At 34.1% G+C, this 15,541-nt stretch overlaps 2 protein-coding genes across 2 annotated transcripts in view; both read right to left on the minus strand.

Annotated features, from left to right (window-relative positions):
* Positions 1–13,891, minus strand: part of LOC143063220 (amine oxidase [flavin-containing] A-like) — a 63,343-nt gene extending 49,452 nt beyond the window's left edge. Inside the window, exons 1-6 of the mRNA XM_076235223.1 lie at positions 13,824–13,891; positions 9,772–9,866; positions 8,528–8,665; positions 6,478–6,582; positions 3,621–3,712; positions 915–1,056 (exon numbers count right to left, since the gene is read on the minus strand). Coding sequence (XP_076091338.1) covers positions 915–1,056; positions 3,621–3,712; positions 6,478–6,582; positions 8,528–8,665; positions 9,772–9,866; positions 13,824–13,872 — 621 coding nt within the window. The 5' untranslated portion in view covers positions 13,873–13,891. The remainder of the gene's footprint in view (positions 1–914; positions 1,057–3,620; positions 3,713–6,477; positions 6,583–8,527; positions 8,666–9,771; positions 9,867–13,823) is intronic.
* Positions 1–15,541, minus strand: part of LOC143063222 (uncharacterized) — a 228,269-nt gene that overhangs the window by 83,269 nt on the left and 129,459 nt on the right. The window lies entirely within an intron of this gene.

The raw sequence follows: 15,541 nt of genomic DNA on the forward strand, positions 1-15,541 counted from the left end.
TAACGTTGTTTTCTGTCAGTTTCATTAGAATGAAATTTGATGGTCGCAAATACTTGTTTACTGTCTCCGCTAAAGTGTCGCCAGTAAACTTAATTTTCGACCATCAAATCACCAATTGATGCTGTCGGAGCTTAAAATATAATACAATTATCGCCTAAGGGAAGACATCAAAAGATCGATGTAGGATAAAAAACTTAAATCAAATAGTTTGGGGGTGGGGGTGGGGGTGGGGGTTAAAATTCTGCAAGTTTTGTATATCTAAAATCGATTTTTACTTATATCCCTATTGGTCAATCAATTTTTTTCCAAATTAAGTTAAGAGAGGGGGTAGTGGGTCAGTGAAAAACTATGTGAATTAAGTTTTTTATCCCACATTGAACTTTTGATGTCGTCCCTAAATAACTGTTAAATGAATGCAGTGTTTTGTCCATTGACATTTTATTTGAACAATGTGCTAAAATAATCTTTTTTCAACTAGCATTATAATTATAATATCCCTCAAAGTAACCTCCAAACTTTAAAATCCATAAACAACTGGATTTTAACCTATATTTTGCACATTGTACACAAAAAAACAACAAGCAATCAATTAGGTATGCCAGACATTTTTAGAAAATACAATATTGTTATCCTAATACTTAAAATAATAGAGAATGTAAAATTACAAAAAATCTTAACTTTTTTTTCAAGTAGTCACTGAACCATGAAAATGAGGTCAAGGACATTGAACATGTGACTGACGGAAAGTTCGTAACATGAGGCATCTATATACAAAGTATGAAGCATCCAGGTCTTCCACCTTCTAAAATATAAAGCTTTTAAGAAGATAGCTTTCGTCGCCGCCGTATCACTATCCCTACGTCAAGCTTTCTGCAATAAAAGTTGAAGGCTTGACAAAATCCAGAATATCTCACCTGAGCCCCTCCGCTCGTGTCAGACATCTTGGCCACACCTCCTCCACTGTGAATATACCATAGTGCAAATAACAGGGATAATTCATGAGGCTCCACACAGTATAATCCTCTTATAAATATATCTATACTGTCTCTTGCAAATCTGGAAGGATAAGAACACAAATAATACACAATGCCTCACAAATAATACATAACCCTTCACTGTAAATAGTACACAGCATATCACAAATAATACACAATGCTTCACATCTTTGAATCTATTTAAACTTTTCTCAACCCAGATGCTAATAATAACACTCTTTTTTGTTTCATTTTTGCTATTAAAGTTTTCAAAAAAGTATAAGAAAAATACCAAACTCAACACATAGCCTCGCGTTCATTTATAAAGATATAATCGAGCGGTGGAGTTTAAAATGTTACAGGCCATTAAAAATTGTTTATACTAGTCAGGTGTATGATTTCAAGTTAAAATTTATTTCAAAATAGTTTCCATCTTTCAATTTCAGAATCAACCTGATATCTGAAAATATCTTGTGAAATCTTGACAAACTTCAGAGCAGCCTTCAACAATGAGCAAAACATATACTGTATAATATGATATTATTACGTAAGTATTTCTGTATTGGCCTTGTTATTGGTCCGAGGCTTGCTGTATTGGCCTGAGGCGAAGCCGAAGGCCAATACAGCTGGCCGAGGACCAATAACAAGGCCAATACAGAAATACACGTAATAATATCTTTATTAATTAACTACAGTGTTACAATATTTTCTTAATATCATTTCAAGAGATAAATATTTTTACCTTGAAGTGGAACTATCCAAATCTCAGTTTGTTTCTTTGTATTAGATGCAATACATAATGATCTGGTGCTGTTTCCAGGTGTCTTCAGCATTTTCTCATCTGATGAATTTTTCTACCCTTTTCAGTCACTATAAAGTGTTACAACTTAAATTTAGACGCAACACATAAATAGTAATTGGAAAGGTACTGCCATTGCATGTGTTATGCATAAACTAATTAAAAATCGATGTGTACAATCGTGAAATTATGAGGTCGTCAAGAAATGAACTTTGTGATAATCTACTCGTTCCCCAAACCTGATATAGTTCTATCGTCTGCTTTCAAAATACCTTTTAAATGAATGTGACCGTCTTTCGCCTGAAATGTATGCCATACTGACATTTTCAGCATGTTTAAGATCACTAAATGACAACTGCGTCTTCGAAACAACTGTTTACTTTCAGTTTGTGTTTATCGTGACTTTCGATGTAAAATCTAGAGACGTTCCGAATTCCTGCACTTGTGTCAACTCGGCCAATATAGAATAACTCGGCCAATACAGAAAAAAATCTGTATTGGCCGAGTTATTCTGTATTGGCCTAGTTTACACATTATATTGCATAGGCAGTTTTCATCATATTAAGTCCAATAACAGTGTAGTTAATTAATAATTAGCTATAAAAGGCTCATGTTTGACATAATGAGAAAAAATCCATTGTCTGATTGCTTTATCTAAAAACAATGAAAAACAAGATGTGTCAAAGCGACACGAATGGCCCTGTCTCAAAAAGTTTAAAAATCTGCAATTTCAAAACACATGTGTACACAAACATGATGGTAGTCTCACATATAAAAAAAAAACTCAAAATCTGGAGGCGTATAGAAAAAAATGTCTGTATAACTGTGATTTTCAACAATTTATTAGAGTCCAAAGCCAATAATTTCAGCAAAATTAGCAGAGCAGAATGAAACTAAACCTTGATCTGTAACTCATCATGGTTAATTCACATATCAAAATTCAGCTCAATATCTGAAGGCGTTTAGAAAAAACTCTGTATAATGGTTTGTTGCGGAATTACGGAAATTTGGAATTACAGAATTTCGGAATTACGGACAAGGGTAAAACTATATGGCACGGACAACTTCGTTGCGTGGTCCTAAATGTGTGACAAATAGTGACCCAAGACAATTGCTAAAATAAAGGTTCCTGACTTGAAACAAACACAAAAAGAATGTGGTAGAATCTAACATACTTGTGTAATATCAGCCCAAATCTAGACCAACTGTGTATCAGTAAAACATAAGAATAATTTATAAAAAATATGTGTTTGATTTCATAAAGGTGTAATAATCAGTGAAGACAGCTAAAGCTGCTGGAATTATTTACATGTATTCCATAAAGGTGTAATAATCACAGTGAAGACAGCTAAAGATGCTGGATTTTGGATTTATTTACATGTATTCCATAAAGGTGTAATAATCACAGTGAAGATAGCTAAAGCTGCTGGATTTATTTACATGATAACTTATCAGTTGTTCCACTGTTTGTATCCCTGTGCTCAGCTCTTAATAAAATTGCATATCATGGCCTTGTAAAATCAAAAACATTGAACTGGACATATCAGGGATGCCATAATGTATGAACCGACATTGATAAGTCTTCTGGTTTGCTTTTGAAACAAAGAAAATAATTGTTTCTATTGTGCATAATACACAATTACAATCTGATAAATCACTTATCCGGTTGTCTGCATATTGGTATTGTAAAATTTTCGACATTTTTGAACTAACTTGCTGCACTCATTCGCAAAAAAAAAACTTAATATTGTGACTATCAGCTGACATTTTTGGATATCAACATGCATACAACCTGATAATTGGTACATATTCCCTCGTCCGGCTTGTACTACTATTGTTTAACTTACTGTGTCCAGCAAATTTTGTCGAGGAATTCTTTGACAGTCATACAGTCCCATTCTTCAGCCTTCTTTGCCAACCAAGGGGCGTGTTTAGGTACCTGTCAATCATAATACTGTATTAACATTGTAGATCTACTTTATAATATATACACTATTACATATCATAAATAGATAAGCAAGTTCTTCCATAAATTTTATCTTTTACAAGAATATTTGTCCATAGAACATCCACTGGCGCTATAACATTATCTTTAGTAGAGGGTGGTTAAGGGTTATTTTCGTGCAAAGTGTTTTGCCATTTTTATTTCACGTGCTACTGTGAAAAAGGTTTGTTTTTCACCATGTTTTGTGAAATTTTTAATTATTCGTTCATTATGAAATTCACAAATTTTATTTCACGTCCCCCCCCCCCTTTACACTCCTCTTAGTAAACAATGAAATCTTGGTCAATACCCTAATTTGTTAAATATTTCACAAATTTGAAATCAAAGTATGTACAAAGTTTTAAGTTGATTTGACCACAACTAAATGGTTAACACCTTTAACCAATAATCTTATTGGTGAACCAATAAATCTTGGTAAAAAATTTAATTTGGCATATATTTAAAATATTACATCATGATGAGCAACAGTGCCTTGTTTCTGGTAGGTGTAACCAAAACTTCATGGTATAAAACTATTTTGAAACCTAAAGACTAAGTCTTAACTGATTATATGTGAAAGACATACAGACTGATGGACACACATTCCAGAAAACAATCCCCTAGCACTATCATAGACAGGGCATTAATCAGTGTTGGTGTTACAAGGTAAAGGAAAATGTTTGACGCCTGCTGTCTCAAAACTAATATGTTGTTCAGTGGTTGTCGTCTGTTGATGTGGTTTATGAGTATTTCTGGTTTCTCGTTTTTTTAAAACTTTATAGCTTGCTGTTTGTTGTGAGCCAAGGCTACTTTGTGTTGATGGCCATACTTTGACGTATAATGGTTTACTTTTACACGTTGTGACTTGGATGGAGAGTTGTCTCATTGGCACTCATACCACATCTTCTTATTTCTATTTACCGGTATAACCAGAAATGATGTCTATGTTTTGGTATGAAAACCTCAATATATCATTCATATAAAACAAGAGTGCACATGCTGCAATGTCTCGCCTTCTTTGCTAACCGTTGCTTTTAGGTTAATAATTCTAAATATATAAAACTTTACTACAGCTAACACATAAACTTAACATGATCCAAAAAAATGAGGTCAAGTTCATATACACATTACAATCATTCCATACACCAAATATAGTTGATCTAGTGCTGATAGTATCAGAAAAACAGACCAAAACACAAAAAGTTAACTTTGAGCAATGAACTGTATAAATGAGGTCAAGGTCAGATGACACCTGCCAGTTGGACATGTACACCAAATATAGTATCTGAGATATAGAATTGACCACAAAAGCTTAACCTTGTTTACTGATCCATGAAATGAGGTCAGGTCAAGTGAAAACTGTGACAGGCATGAGGACTTTACAAGTAAGTACATACCAAAAACAATTAGCCTATTACTCATAATATGGGAGAAATATTTTTACTAAAAATTTTAACTTTTTTGTCATGTACAGTAAAACCTGTATAAACCGGCCGGCTACGGGACTATGAAAAAGGGCCGGTTTGGACAGTGAGCCGGTTTATTCAGGTTTCCGTTTTGACCAGAAGTTAATGACTTGTGACCTCCGACATTTTGCATGTAAAAGTTCTCTCTGATTGTAAATTATATCTGATAAATTAAAACACTTTCACTTCGTTTTTCATTGTTTGCATTTGCATCATAATGCTCGCGTTGTTTGGATTGTTAGACGAGAGTTTCGATTTACTCCGATGATCAATAATTTGAAATGTTGGAATGGCCGATTAAAAAGCCAGAATATCATCAAACGTAATTTCATCACTTTCGAAACGTTGTTGTACAGTGTACAATATCCATTGATTGTTGTCATTCAGGTGTTTTTCATTATCAAGGTCATTTGTTTAGGTGTTCACAACTGGGAACCCAGGATTTTGAAATCACAATGTGAATTTTTTACGATTCAATCCGAGATATATTCGGTGTGTCTTTTCGTTTAATTGACACGTTTATAATGTTTTAATAAATAAAACAGCTCACTACTGTACGATTGTAGGTTCACAGTTTGACACCTGACTAATTGATTATCAAATATGTTTTGATTGCATATCGATCATTGAAATTAATTAGACAAATGGTTTTGACAGGTAATAATTAATGTAATTAAGAGTATTGCGACTTCATAATTAGAACGGAATTCGGAATACACAGGGTCCAGTTTACAAAGGGTATTTTAACAAAGACTTTGAATGGAAAAATATGGGACTTTCATTTTCGGCCGGAATGGACAGAAAACCGGTTTATTCAGGGTCCGGTTTAATCAGGTTTGACTGTAGTTACTGAACCATGAAAATGAGGTCAAACAATGAACATATGACAGCTAGAAACTTTATAAAATCTCTAAACAGAGTATGAAGGATCTTCTGAAACATTTAAGCCTTTTAAGAGGTTTGTAAAGGTTGCTGCTTCCACTGCTGGATCACTATCCCTATGTTGAGCTTTCTGTGACAAATTTCCCAGGCTTGACAAAAATCGTTTCTTCTTTTTGTGATTTAAAAAAAAAATGAACTTTCATACAACAAAGTAATGATAAACAATAAAATAATGTCAGCACACATGATGGACTACAATTTTTGTCAACACAGAACTTTAAAATAATGCAATTGACTAATAAAATTTCTGCAAGCCCACTATTTAATACAATTAACAAAGAAGAAGAAAAAAAAATATATTTATCTACACACCTGGATTGCCATGGACTCTATAGTTCTAATTGCATGGTTTAAATCTAATAGAACAAATGGGTTTTTTACAGGTGGTATAACTCCTTTATACTTGTACCAACAATTCTGTTCAAATAAAAAGAAGTAATATAATTAGCAATGAACTGTTATCCACCAAAGTTCAAAAGACAGTAAAGTTAAATAACATCTTGGCCCTCAATGAATAAATTGTGCTCAGTTCTCTGAGTACCAAATTTGGGCTAAAAATATCAAATCCAGTATTTTTGATTGGTTGAATTCTGAGTCTGAGTGCAATAATGGTATTTCTATTGTTTAAGAGAGCAAGGCCTTACTGGTATTGTATACTAAGTGTTTCAATTTGGCCATTTCTACAAGTTGCTGAAAGTTTTCATTTTTTTAAAACTTTGCATTGAATACACATCTTTTCTATTTGTTATAATAACAATAATAACATTTGCCTTCTTAATATAAAGTTTGGTTGTCAGATCAAATAGTCAAATATTTGTTTACAACTGTGGAGAGTCTAATAAGTTGCATTAATAACAACCTCACAACAAGAAGTAATTGTAACAGGATGCTGTTATGAAGTCTCCCAAACAAAGCTCCCATAACTCGCCATTCATATGGTCCCATGTTCATTTGATTTGATTTTTTGTCCCATACAAGAATATATATGGCTTACTGGTGAGGATCTCCACCATTTACAAGTATTCAAACAGGAGGGGGTGGTGGTGACCCCCAGGGACTTTACCTACATTTCATTTGATTTGTTTTATTGTCCCATACAAGAATATATATGGTTTAGGGTGGGGATGTTGACCATTAACAAGTTTTCATACAAGAGTGGGGTGGGGTGACCCCCTAGGGACTTCCCTTTTATTTCATTTTATTTGTTTTATTGTCCCCTACAAGAATATATATGGTTTAGAGGTGGGGATGTTGACCGTTTACAAGTTTTCAAACAAGAAGGGGGGGGATGACTCCCTCAGGACTTCCCTTTCATCTCATTTCATTTGTTTTATTGTCCCCATCAAGAATATATATGGTTTAGGGGTGGGGATCTGGACCGTTTACAAGATAATAGTACATTCTCAAATTGAATGGGGTGGGGGTGACCCCCAGGAACTTCAATTTAATTTCATTTGATTAGTTTTATTGTCCCTTAAAAGAATATATATAGTTTAGGGGTGAAGATGTTGACCGTTTACAAGTTTTCAAACAAGAGGGGGTGGGGTGACCCCTAGGGACTTTCCTTTTATTTCATTTCATTTGTTTTATTGTCCCCTACAAGAATATATATGGTTTAGGGGTGGGGATCTGGACCATTTACAAGATAATAGCACATTCTAAAATTTAACGGGGTGGGGATGACCCCCGGGGACTTCCATTTAATTTCATTTGATTTGTTTTATCGTCCCATTCAAGAATATATATGGTTTAGGGGTGGGGATCTGGACCGTTTACAAGATAATAGTACATTCTCAAATTGAACGGGGTGGGGGTGACCCTTAGGGACTTCCCTTTAATTACGTTTGATTTGTTTTGTCGTCCTATTCAAGAATATATATGGTTTAGGGGTGGGAATCTGGACTGTTTACAAGATAATAGCATATTCCCAAATTGAAGGGCGTGGGGATGACCCCCCAGGGACTCGCCCTATATTTCATGTGATTTGTTTTATTGTCCTATGATCATTTCTGAAGATTGCGTGTGTTTATCACTTACAGTTTTCAAGTTATATTTATTTGAAAAATTTATAAAAAAAAAATCCCATAGGGTTCTATAGTATTGATGGCTCACCTAGACATATTAGTCTAACATTCTATGAACCCCTAAGTAAATCTGACAAGCGGTTTTGGAGAAACGCTGCGGACAAGTTCATTTTTAAAAGTGGCGGAAGAAAAAGAAGAAGAAAAAGAAGAAGAAGAAGAAGAAGAAGAAGAAGAATAAAAATAATAAGAACTGAACAAAAACAATAAGTCTCCAAACTTTGTTTGGGAGACTTAATAATTTCTGAAATTACAGTATATAAATATATCAACCTAATTACTTTGAAGTTAAGTACAGTTTTCTCCTTGTCATTCACATCATAAAACTGCAGCCCATATTCCTCTGCCAGACTATATACATTATCTTGAGTTGGTCCTACATAGGCGCCACCAAGGTCTGACTTACCATGGATGGGGTCCTAAAATACATAAAAATTACATGGTGAAAAGGAGTGAAAATTTTGTTTCAGAAATATTTCTTATTTGCAACCTATAATACTTTTAATGTAATAATATTATAATGATCATGATCATGATGAATGGCTGTTTAATGTCCAGTGGCATATTCAATGCATATTAAGGATAAAAATATGGTAATGTGTAGTAAACGTGATATAAATATGAACCCTTCTTTGCACTAAACCAAAATCCAGGGCAAGATTTTAACCTACTAGCGCACATGGTGGAAATATGCAAGAAGACATTGGATGTTTGGATATGTACTGATGAATATTTTAGCCTTAGACCCGTAACTTTTAATTTGTTATTATTGGCTTTGAACATATACATAGCACTAAAAATAAAATAACGAAACACAAAAAGACAGCTACTGAGAACAATTACTATGTATCGAGAAGTCCTTTTCAGCTGACTTTTATTGTTTGATCTTTTGTGTTTTGTTACATTACTGTCCCAGGTAAGGGGGAAGGTTTGGTACCAGTAAACTAGTTTAACCCTGCCACATTCTGTGCCGTTCCTTAAGTTAGGGACCTGTAATTCAATGGTTGTGTTTAACCCTGCCACATTCTGTGCCGGTCCTTAAGTTAGGGACCTGTAATTCAGTGGTTGTGTTTAACCCTGCCACATTCTGTGCCGGTCCTTAAGTTAGGGACCTGTAATTCAGTGGTTGTTGATGTATATCATATTTGTTTATTTTGAGCCTTTCGTTTTCCTTTTTGAGGTTGTTTTACATTTGACCTTTGGCCTTACATAGCTTACAATGCATATTAGGGTTTTACTCCTTCTTAAATGCCTTATGGTGAACTATTTTGTCATTTTGTCTCTGGTGGAAAGTTGTCTCATTGGCAATTATACCAAATCTTCTCAATATTATACATGTTCCCTTTAATACCTGGACACATTTTTCCATCCAATCTTTCCTTTTCTATTTAATTCTGTATGCTTAATTGAGAAACATCAAATACCAATTTCAAAGTACATAAACTATAAACCCCCTCTGGACACACTTAAGGAGAGCATGCTACATGTACCACTTTGTTTTACTATATAACTATATAAGACTTACATCAATTGTACACGTTCTGCCTCCAACTCTGTCTCTTGCCTCTAAAACAGTAACTTCCATACCATTCTCTATCAAAAACTTAGCTGCAGTTAGTCCTATTTCAAATATATCCAAAATACATTATTTTTATGACTACAACATGTACAATGATGTACTGTGATGTACACAAATTTTCATTATACATGTTTAAACATGCTAAATGTCCATCTTATTTCAGGAATCATTACCACTGGTGATCACTGGTTATGGTTGGTCTTATAATACATGTATCTTAACAGATTTATACCATTTACATTTGGTAATAGTAGCAGATCTTTAATCCTTTTTCATTAATCTTTCAAATTTGAAATTTTTCATAAACATGCAGAGTAGTGTAGACATGATCAACCACTTGTTGATGCTTGATATTATTTCAAGATATTTTTTGTTTTTCTATGTTGCTGTCTCATTGACATTCAAACTTTTATTTGTCCATTTGACTTCTATATATCAATTTGCAGAAAAAAACATGTTAGAAATCTACTTTTTTCATATTTATATTTTTCTTGATGTACTATGTTCACTATGTTGATATATAATAAATGCAAACTCTTGACTATTAATTTCATGATTTTTGGTCCATAATCAAAAAAGTTTCTCATTAGGTCTTCATCATAAATTTTATGTTTTGAAGTGTTGATCATGATCACCATGTAGTAAGTGTGAATAGTGTAATTATGGCCTTGAAAACTGACCGTGCAAGGGCTGTATAGCCAGTCAAGGTAGTTAAAAACTTCCATTAGTTGTTGAAAATGATCCTCACATTATAATTTTGATTATTGATTTTATATCATTTTAAAAATATGAATACACAGTATACATGTGAGTATAAGGCTGGAGAAGGGCCGGTGAGGAGTGAACTCGATCTTAGCTTCTTGCTTAAATCCATGCCGTGAGTCACAACTGAGTTTGATGATCTGGGTCACATTACCCATGAAGGTGTTGGTACTATTACTGTTGTAACTGGTAATTGAATGCTTTAAAGTATATTGAGATAGTTGACAATTTTGTTTGTTTGCTCGTCATTTCCTCGCTGACAATTACTACTTCATACTTTATTTGGCCCTTTTAAACTTTTTTGGATTCGAGCGTCAATGATGAGTCTTTTGTAGACAAAACATGCGTCGGCGTATATACAAAATTTAGTCCTGGTATCTATGATGAGTTTATTTACATATACCAAGATGACAATGCCCCGGTTCATAGAGCCAAAATTGTGAAAGAATACTTGGAACAAAATCAACTTCATGGAATGGCCAGGGACGAATATCAGGTCCGTTCGCGCCCAATACACTTTCGCACCCTACATGTTCGCACCTCGCTCGTTCGCACCCAAGGTCCGTTCACACTCAAGGTCCGTTCGCACTCTACAAGTTCGCACCAAATTTTAATTCAAATTCCAGTTGAATAATTGAAAATTCATGATTGTTGTCCTAAATTGCTTTGGTGTAAATATTGAATGTATTTATCATGTTTATAGCTTGGTATGAGTAAATTGAAGATTTTAAATAAAAAACACAAAAGATAATTGTTTTTAACAGCTTGGTCCCTTTGATCTGAAACAATGAAACAACAAAATATAGCAATACCCTATGATAACCAAAACATGATAAAATTTATTCAACACACAAAAAAAAACGTAGTCAGAATCTCACTTTATTTTGAAACAAGTCAATGAAACAAAGTTATGCAATACACTGACCAAAACATCCCTTACCAAAAAGTGCTAACATGTTGCACATAAGTTGCACATAAGATGCTCACGTTAGAAACTAACATGATTGCACACGAGTTTTTTAACATGCAAATTAGGTGAGCATTTTGTGAGCAAAAAAATTGCACATATGAAACTAACCTAATTTGCATGTTAAAAACCTCACGTGCAACTGCTCATATGAGCTTTTGTTTCACATGTGCATTTTATTAGATTGCTCATATGAGCAGTTGCTCACATGTTGCACACGTGAATATTATAGTTGACCAAAACAAAATGGCTGCTTTAAAAAAGGAATATTTTTCAAATTTAAATGAAAATCTTAAATAATTCAGTTGAAAATAAAATAACTGATACATCATGTTAAAAGAGTTATTCTTTAATTATTGTCAGTTAATTATGATTTTCATATCATTTTTTTTTTTTTTTTTATTTAAACATTATTATAATCATGATCATGACTAAAAACATAACATTACATTATAAAACTAATAGAGGGACTTGCAAGTTTAGTACACAATGAATGTCTTTGATTAATAAGTACTGTATTTCAAAAAGTTTAAAAAGGAAAAATCTTTATACATGTAGTACTTATTTTGAAGCAACCTGTATATATATTCCCATAAAGGACTTAAAATTGTAATATATTTCAAAATCTGACACAAAAATGAAAATAATGAAATAGAAATGATAACTTACAAATAATTAACCACAGCCACACTGGTTTTATCAGATTTCAACAATGCCTTTCTTCAAACAGCACAATATAGGACTTAACATTTTCCATATCCATCTACCTCCATTTATTGCATGCTTTTCATGAATTTGAATTTACAGGAAGTACATGACTGGGCATGTCATTTTGAAAAAGCTCATATGAGCAATGATGTAGGTTAGTTTTGAATGGTTAGAAGAATGGAAAAACTTTTCAAAGTAAAAAACTAACATAAAACTAACATGGATGATAAAAGCTCACCTGAGGTTTGAATTGCACATGTGAGCATTATGTTAGATTTTTGTGGGCACACATGAACTACCAAACTGCACATATGAGCAACCTGATTTGCATACAATTCTTACTTGTATCTCATGTGCTTCACATGTGAAACTTATGTGCTTTTGTTAGCAATTTCTGTACGGGATGATTAATAAAGAGTTATTCAACACAAAATAAAACGTTGACAGAATCCCACTTTATTTAGAAAGGATTTTTTTTTTTAACAATACATATCCAAAACATGATCATGATGATAAAGATTCATTCAACACAAAAAAAAATGCTGTCTTACTTTATTTTGAGACTATGACAACAATTATACTTATAAGAATACACTTGCCAATTTAAATCATGATGACAAAGTTATTAAACACAAAACCAACTAAAATTGGGTGTGAACATGTAGGGTGCGAAAGTGAAAAGGGCGAACATGAGTGGGTGCGAACGTGAATGGGCGCGAACGGACCCAGATTCGACGAATATATCCTTACAAATCATAAGAAAATGTTATGATAAGTGATATTAATAAGTGCAAAAGGAAACATCACAAAGTATTCTAGTGAGTGAGTTCAGAACATTTCCAAGGGTTAAAAAGTGACAGATACTTGACAACTGTCTATTATAAATACTTTTTAACGGAAGCAGGACAAATCGCCTCACTGGCAAAACGCCCCACACCAAATCGCCCCACTTTTTCACCAACTCACCCCACTATTAAAAAAATCGCCCAAAACGGGTTTTTCCAACTCGCCCAACTTTTTAAAAAATAGCCTCACTTGTGAAAAGGGTTAAATCCCGTGAATTTTTCTCCGGTCAACTCGCCCCACTTATTGAAAAAAGGTAAAATCTACTTCAATATATAATTTTCAGGACTTGATCCCAACTAACCCCACTCAGAGACATATATGTGTATATATGTCTCTGCCCCACTTAAATGAAAACTAATTTTCACAGAATACCAATTTGATGTAATAGCACTTCACCAAGGTTTTCATAGGTATTGAAGTGGGGCAGGGACATAGATATACAACAGGATTGCATTTTTTTTCATAAGTGGGGCGAGTTGACACTAATAAATTCATTGTGGTTTATCTATTTGTCCCATGTGGGGCTAGTTTTGTCAACCTTATTTCAGCGGGATTTTACCCTTATTCATAAGTGGGGCGAGTTAGTAAACAAGAGTGGGGCGATTTTTTATAAAGTGGGGCGAGTTTGTGAAAAAGTGGGGCGATTAGGAGTGGGGCGATTTGCCAGTGGGGCGATTTGTCATGGATTCCTTTTAAACAATAAAATAATTCTAACCACTTAGGCCTGCGCCTACAATTACTGTTTGTGGACTTTGTGTATCCATATTTTCTCTTGGGGCTAAATGAGAAGGGGAAAGCAATGGACTAAAAATTGTTCTTTTTTGTCGTTATCTGTTAGAATATATCAGCAAATAGAAATTCTTCTGGGGACTAATGTGTATTAAATTACTATGTCCAACATGGCTCGAAGTGCACGCCAACCAGGGGGGGGATTGCCCCCTCCCCCCGCCCAAGATTTGTTTTTTGGTTACAACAGTGTTAATATATATGTTCCTGGCTAGACGCAAAATGGTGCGTTCTGAGGGCCCAAAATTGGTTTGAATAGCAAATTATTAGGACTGTTTTTTATCATTTTTTATTGAGAAACATCCTGAATAATTTTCAAAAATCTGCCCTTCGTATTTATAGCTGCAACAAAACCGTCCATGGTCTTGTCTAAATTAATTGACCTCAAAATCACGGTGGATGTGCATAAAACCCAAAGCCGATAATCTGTCATTTCTCAACGGGCATTGTTAGGAGAACACACAGTATTGTATCAATAGACGAATACAATGCGAGGTTAACTATATATCAGTCAAGCGTTTGACACAGTGTTGTCGGCACTTTATCACTAGGTAGGATTCGACAGCGAGCTCTCCAGCGTTCAACCTCTCTCTTGATGTCTTCTAAAGACAACCCGATATCTATCATGTATGTCTGATGAATTGTGACAATTTGGTCAATATTAATTTGTCAGACTACACACGGAAGAAGATATTGTCCCTCTAGGTGTTTCGGCTGGATGGCTAGCTCTCGAGGTTTGTCTTCAACACTGCCTAGGAACATTTTCAACTATATCAAAAGCCTCTGGTATATATCTAGAGCGATTTGGTATAGTTCGTTCCAAAAACTCATTATCATCTCGCTCGGAACGCAATATTTCAGTATTAACGGACAAGTACTGCGGAATCGGATGAAGTCTTGAAAGGCTATTTTATTTTATTTTTAATGCGTTGACGCCTTATTTCGACAGGAGGGTGTCAAAACAGAACAATATGAAGTAGCCTTACAACACAATGATTTAAAGAAGGAATTCAGATTAGTATTTACCATTATCGTAATTTACATATAAAAGACTGGGGCGATTATATAGTTATCAAAGGTACCAGGATTATAATTTTGTACGCCGACGCGCGTTTCGTCTACATAAGACTCATCAGTGACGCTCATATCAAAATATTTAAAATATACCAAAAGGAGAGTCAAATTCATATAAAGGTTATTGTAATTCGTTAAATTGTTCAGGGTTGGATCCAAAGTTGAGAGATAAAAATGGAACAAACGTCAATTGGTCATTTTTTGCCAAAATGTACGAAATTTACAACCCTCATCCAAACAAAAACGTGGGTTTACAACCCATGCAGCCCTGTTAGTTCAATGACGTGCATTACATTTTTTTTTATTGAATATACCTTGTCGGAAATTTGAAGGTGTGGACATCTTTCCATTTTTCAGGCAAAAGTTGTAACTTTACATTTTTTCCTAAGGATTTCGAATCTTTCAACAAAGAAATATCTGGATAAGATGGTCCCAGATTTTTTTGTACTGGCTTTGACATTGACACTGATGTTGCGCTTATGCTACCGGTTTATCGTAAACTTTTGACGTTTTAGAGTCTATATTGTCCTGATTTGTTGCTGGTTGTGTTTCTGCGTGCCTATCACCGTTGGT

Source organism: Mytilus galloprovincialis, chromosome 2 (assembly GCF_965363235.1).
Source record: "Mytilus galloprovincialis chromosome 2, xbMytGall1.hap1.1, whole genome shotgun sequence".
Lineage (NCBI taxonomy): Eukaryota > Metazoa > Mollusca > Bivalvia > Mytilida > Mytilidae > Mytilus > Mytilus galloprovincialis.